This window comes from Patiria miniata, unplaced genomic scaffold, assembly GCF_015706575.1.
Source record: "Patiria miniata isolate m_02_andy unplaced genomic scaffold, ASM1570657v1 HiC_scaffold_16, whole genome shotgun sequence".
In the NCBI taxonomy this organism is placed as follows: Eukaryota; Metazoa; Echinodermata; class Asteroidea; order Valvatida; family Asterinidae; genus Patiria; species Patiria miniata.
The window spans coordinates 12,876,116-12,881,083 of NW_024037054.1; the positions used below are offsets into that span (position 1 = coordinate 12,876,116).

The 4,968-nt window shown below is 42.6% G+C and overlaps 1 protein-coding gene across 1 annotated transcript; it reads left to right on the forward strand.

Annotated features, from left to right (window-relative positions):
- Positions 1 to 1,459: 1,459 nt before the first annotated feature.
- Positions 1,460 to 4,404, forward strand: LOC119723244. Its single transcript, XM_038193809.1, has 2 exons — positions 1,460 to 3,442; positions 3,680 to 4,404. The coding sequence occupies exons 1-2, from the start codon at positions 2,194 to 2,196 to the stop codon at positions 4,402 to 4,404; spliced, it is 1,974 nt and encodes a 657-aa protein (XP_038049737.1). The 5' UTR covers positions 1,460 to 2,193.
- Positions 4,405 to 4,968: the final 564 nt, after the last annotated feature.

A 4,968-nucleotide genomic window follows, 5' to 3' on the forward strand; every position in this document is an offset into this window, starting at 1 on the left:
CAGACGCCTCCATAATTATGATCATCACAAAAAAAAAATTGACAAAAAAAAAATTCCCTACCTACCTACCCTATTTTCAAATGCCATGTATTCGGAAGCAGAACTATATTTTTTTGGCAAAATACAAAATTTGACAACAGTATCAAAAATTTGCAGGTTATTATTGAGTGTGCTCTTTATTCCCTCTCTTCCATTGGTAATTTTTGGAATATGTTCCATACATTTTCAGTGTATCTATCTGTATCAAAATAATGGGTTATAGGCCTCAAAAGTGTCACAAATTTGCAGGAAATCATTGTGTATCTTCTTTCCTTCTCTACCATTTGTAATTTGTTGGTTGTGCATTTATTAGATGTCATGTCCACATTTCAGTATCTAGCTGTACATTTTTGAATTGCCAAAATAATGGGTGTTAAACAGTATCCCAAATTTGCAGGAATTTAGTTTGTACCATCTTCATAACTTCACTTGCATTTGTATTTTTCTTTTTTGGAATATGTTCTACATTTTCAGTATCTAGCTGTATCAAAATAATGGGTTTTAAACAGTATCAGAAATTTGCTGGGAATTACCACCTTCATACCTTCGCTTTCATTTGTATTTTTCTTTTTGGGTATATGTTCTATACATTTTCAATATCTAGCTGTATCAAAATAATGGGTTTTAAACAGTGTCACAAATTTGCAGGAAGTTATTGTGTATCATCTTCTTACTTTCTCTTCCATTTGCAATTTGTTGGTTGTCACAAAGTGTGATTTATATTTTTAAATAATGTTTCAATTTTTGTATTTATCATTGTGTTTATTAATGTAATTAATTATGAATATTTTGGGAGAATTGTGATAGTCCAGAAATGGTGCATTTTGAAGTTAATCTTTAGAGATTGATGTATAGAATTGCCTTTTGTAATCAAGTTTATTTTCATTAAAATTAATATAGTTGATGAAGTAGGATAAATTGTAAGAATTTTTGAAGATTTTTAATGCCATGTTCATTCCAGAAATTTAGCTTGAGCATGGAGCGAATGTAAATTTGATCATAAGTCGGTAGGCACTCTAATTTTCACTGTGAATTATGTTTAACCTTTTTTTAAAGGGCTTTTCCCTGTGGGAATAGAGAATTCCTAGGTTCTTGGTGAACCAGATAGCTTGTTCTGTGTGAACAACAGTTAGCCAACTCCCAAGACTAGCTCACGGTCTACCGAGAGAGTCAGGAGGAATATTCGGAACCGAGTCCTGTGTGGACCGTCAGGCATCGAGCCAGATTCCAAGGCCCGGAGAGGTCACCCAAGTTCCCCAAGCCCGGAGTTCATCCGCCTTAGTGGGATCGTCAAAGCGCCGGAGGGATGTTGTGTGTGTGACTGGTGCTCCAAATCGACCACCCGTGTCACAAGTGTGAGCTTTGAACACAGCAAGTCCTTCAAAAGGTTTTGAACAGTGACTGTTTAGGGGGGGGGGGGGTGATTGCATTTGTTTTGGGGTATTGGAAACGGCCGTATAACACATAATACAGGATCCTTATAATGCCATGATATAGTTGAGTATCCGTCACTCAAAGTATAAGTAATTCATATAGTGGCATAATTCAATTGAAATAATTTGTACATAGTAAATTTCCGTTTGTTTAATATATTTATTTGTCGTAATTAAATAGTATTTTGTCTTGATCATACACATTTTGCCGTCCGGAGTTTGATTTTCTGTCCTGCTAATTTGTCAAATATATCTACTACTGTCCTCCATGGGAAAAACAGACCCATGGTGTGACAAATGGGGGCTTGTCCGGGAATCGAATGCGAATTTTGTCGTAGTGGATGTGTTGACTGAAATTAGTAGACAGTAAAATTTAACCAGGGAAATACACTAGTTGTAAATAAGTTGCGTAGGTTCAAGTGGAGTATAGAGACTCTGTTCATGGGCTATTGATAGGGTCTGTCTCTGATATAGAAACCTATGTCCTCGCCCCTTTGCTTCCTTTACACAGTGTGATTGCGCTAAATTGTTGATCTATTCAACCAAAGGGGACAATTGTTCCTATTGACAGAAGTGATTTGATTTTGTTGTGGCTTGTAGACATTCTCACTCGAAATTGTTGATCGGTTCAGAGTTGCGTTGGTGATCATTTCGATAGGGTCGAATCGCGGACGCTGCGCAAATACGGAAAGTGTCACGCAGGCGAAGTATAGAGTGTTCAATGTCCCATATGCATAACTTGTGTAGTTCTGTACTGTTGATCACTCTGTTGCTAATTAACATGGAGTTTGAGAGTTTTATCAAGATAGGACAGGAGATAGGTCTTGAAGGAATGGAGCTGGTCCAGTTTGCTCGTGAGCGAGAGCAATTACAGGAAAAGAAACAGCGGGAACATTACGAGAGGGAAGAACGCAGAATTGAACGGGAGGAGAAGCAACAGGTAAGAGAACATGAACGTGAAATGAAGGCATACGAATTGCGAATAGTGCAGGAACATGCCCCTGTTAGTTCCGACCCTGGAGCTTCAAGTACATTTAGGTACCCTCGAAGCTCGGCGAAAACCCCCAAACTTCCTTGTTTTAATGATCAAACAGATGACATGGATGCCTACCTCCGACGATTTGAACAGTTTGCGGAACTGAACAGTTGGCCTGAAGAAGAGTGGGGCCTGTCACTTAGTGCCCTTCTCAAAGGTAAAGCTTTGGAAGTGTTTTCAAGGTTACCAGTAGAAAAGGCTAAGGATTTCTCAGAGATTAAAACTGCTCTTTTGAATCGTTTCAGACTAACAGAGGAAGGATTTAGGCTGAAGTTTAGAACATCAAAGCGGGAAACTGGTGAGCGATACGCTCAGTTTGCTGACCGGTTGAAAGGATACGTGGAAAGGTGGGTAGAGTTAGGGAAAATAGAGAAATCTTACGATAAGGTTGTAGACCTTTTTGTTTCTGAACAGATCCTGGAAGTGGCAGACAAGGACCTCGCACTCCACGTGAAAGAACGGAAGCCGAAGGACCTTGCCGAACTGACGGACATCGCTGACCACTACATGGAGGCTCATGATTGGTTGAAGAAGAAACCAGATGTGGTGAGACCAAAAACGCACCCACCTAGGTACCAATCCCAGACCACAGGTAAGAGTAACAGTCACAAAAGTTCACCCAGTCCAAATGAAAATTCACATGCAAACAGACGATGTTACAAATGTGGTAAAACTGGCCATATTGCTCAGTACTGTAGAACCAATCCAGCTAATGCCCAACCGTCCAGTAAGTCCAACAAAGTTGCAGGTTTGAAGGTGGAAACTGAAAGTAAGGAACCATCCCAGACTGGAGCTGCCTGCCTGAACATGACAGTGACGCCGACGGAGGAAGTTGAGAAGACTGATGTCCCGCAGGCTAGTGACAAGGCATTTCCATTCATCAGTGCTGCATGTACCATTGAGCCATCCATGCCGGTGAGGAAAGGAGTAGTTGGTGAGTTACCTGTAACAGTCCTCAGAGATACAGGGTGTAGCACAGTTGTTGTCCGTAGAGACATAGTTCGTGATGACAACTTGACAGGTCGCATTCAACCATGTATCCTTTTAGATGGAACAGTCCGGCGAGTGCCAGTGGCCCAGATAGATGTGAATACTCCCTTTTTCATTGGGCACGTTGAAGCTTTATGCATGGATAATCCATTGTATGATTTGATTATTGGAAATGTGACAGGAGCAAGAGATCCACAAAGTCCAGATGAGTCTTGGCAGCCTCCTTCATCTCAGAGAGTGACAGTGGAGACAGCAACGACCGTGACAGATGAGAAACCAGGTGGTGCAGTGGAAACTCGTGGTATGAAGGTTCGGAAGGAGAGGGCTTTCCAACCACTAGTGGTGATGGAGACTGATGGGGAGACGGTGTCAAAAGAGGAGATTTTGTTGGCGCAACAACAGGACCCTACTCTGGCTAAGTTGTGGAAGCATGTTGACAACCAAGACCCACCTCGTGTGTCTGGTAAGGCTAATGTTTCGAAATATGTCAAGCATAGAGGTCTGTTGTACAGACAGTTTCAGTCCCCTAAAGTCGACAGAGGTAGAATCATAAAGCAGCTGGTAGTTCCTCAGAAGTATCGGGGTAAGGTGTTGAAGCTTGCTCATGACTCCCCTCTAGCTGGTCATCTAGGTATCAAGAAGATGACTGATAAATTGTGTTTGAGTTTTTACTGGCCAGGAGTTTCTGGTGATGTGCAGAGGTACTGCAGGTCATGCGACATCTGCCAGCGGACAGTGTCAAAAGGACGAGTTGGAAAGGTGTCACTGGGAGAAATGCCACTGATTGATACCCCCTTCAAGCGTATAGCCGTTGATCTGGTGGGACCCATACATCCAATAACCGACCGAGGTAACAGGTATATTTTGGTGGTGGTGGATTATGCAACGCGGTACCCGAGGCTGTAGCTCTTCCTCGAATAGAGTCTGAGAGAGTGGCGGAAGCCTTGCTGGAGGTATATTCGAGGTTGGGGATTCCACAAGAGGTACTGACAGATATGGGAACCCAGTTTACATCTGAGGTCATGAGGGAAGTGGGAAGACTACTGACGATCAAGCAGCTCACTACGACCCCCTATCATCCCATTTGCAATGGCTTAGTTGAGCGATTTAACGCTACCTTGAAGAAAATGCTGCGACGGATGTGTGCAGAAAGGCCAAAGGATTGGGACAGGTTCCTTCCGGCTTTGTTGTTTGCGTACCGAGAGGCTCCACAAGAAAGCTTAGGATTTTCTCCCTTTGAGCTGATGTACGGCAGGTCGGTGAAGGGACCTCTCTCCATCCTACAGGATATCTGGTCAGAGGACACGGTAGATGAAGACATCAAAACTACCTACCAGTATGTTGTTGATCTGCGTGAGAGATTGCAGTCTACCTGTGAGCTGGCAAGAGATGAATTGGCGAAGGCGTCAAAACGGTACCGGAGGTACTACAATGCCAAGGCCCGTGATAGGCGATTTAGAGCAGGAGACA

What these genes read in the sequence shown, in the direction of transcription:
- LOC119723244 (XM_038193809.1), top strand. Translation starts at nt 2,194, where the DNA reads ATGTCCCATATGCATAACTTGTGTAGTTCTGTACTGTTGATCACTCTG. An exon ending in GGTGAGGAAAGGAGTAGTTG is followed by an intron (nt 3,443 to 3,679) that starts GTGAGTTACCTG and finishes GAAATGTGACAG; the next exon opens with GAGCAAGAGATCCACAAAGT.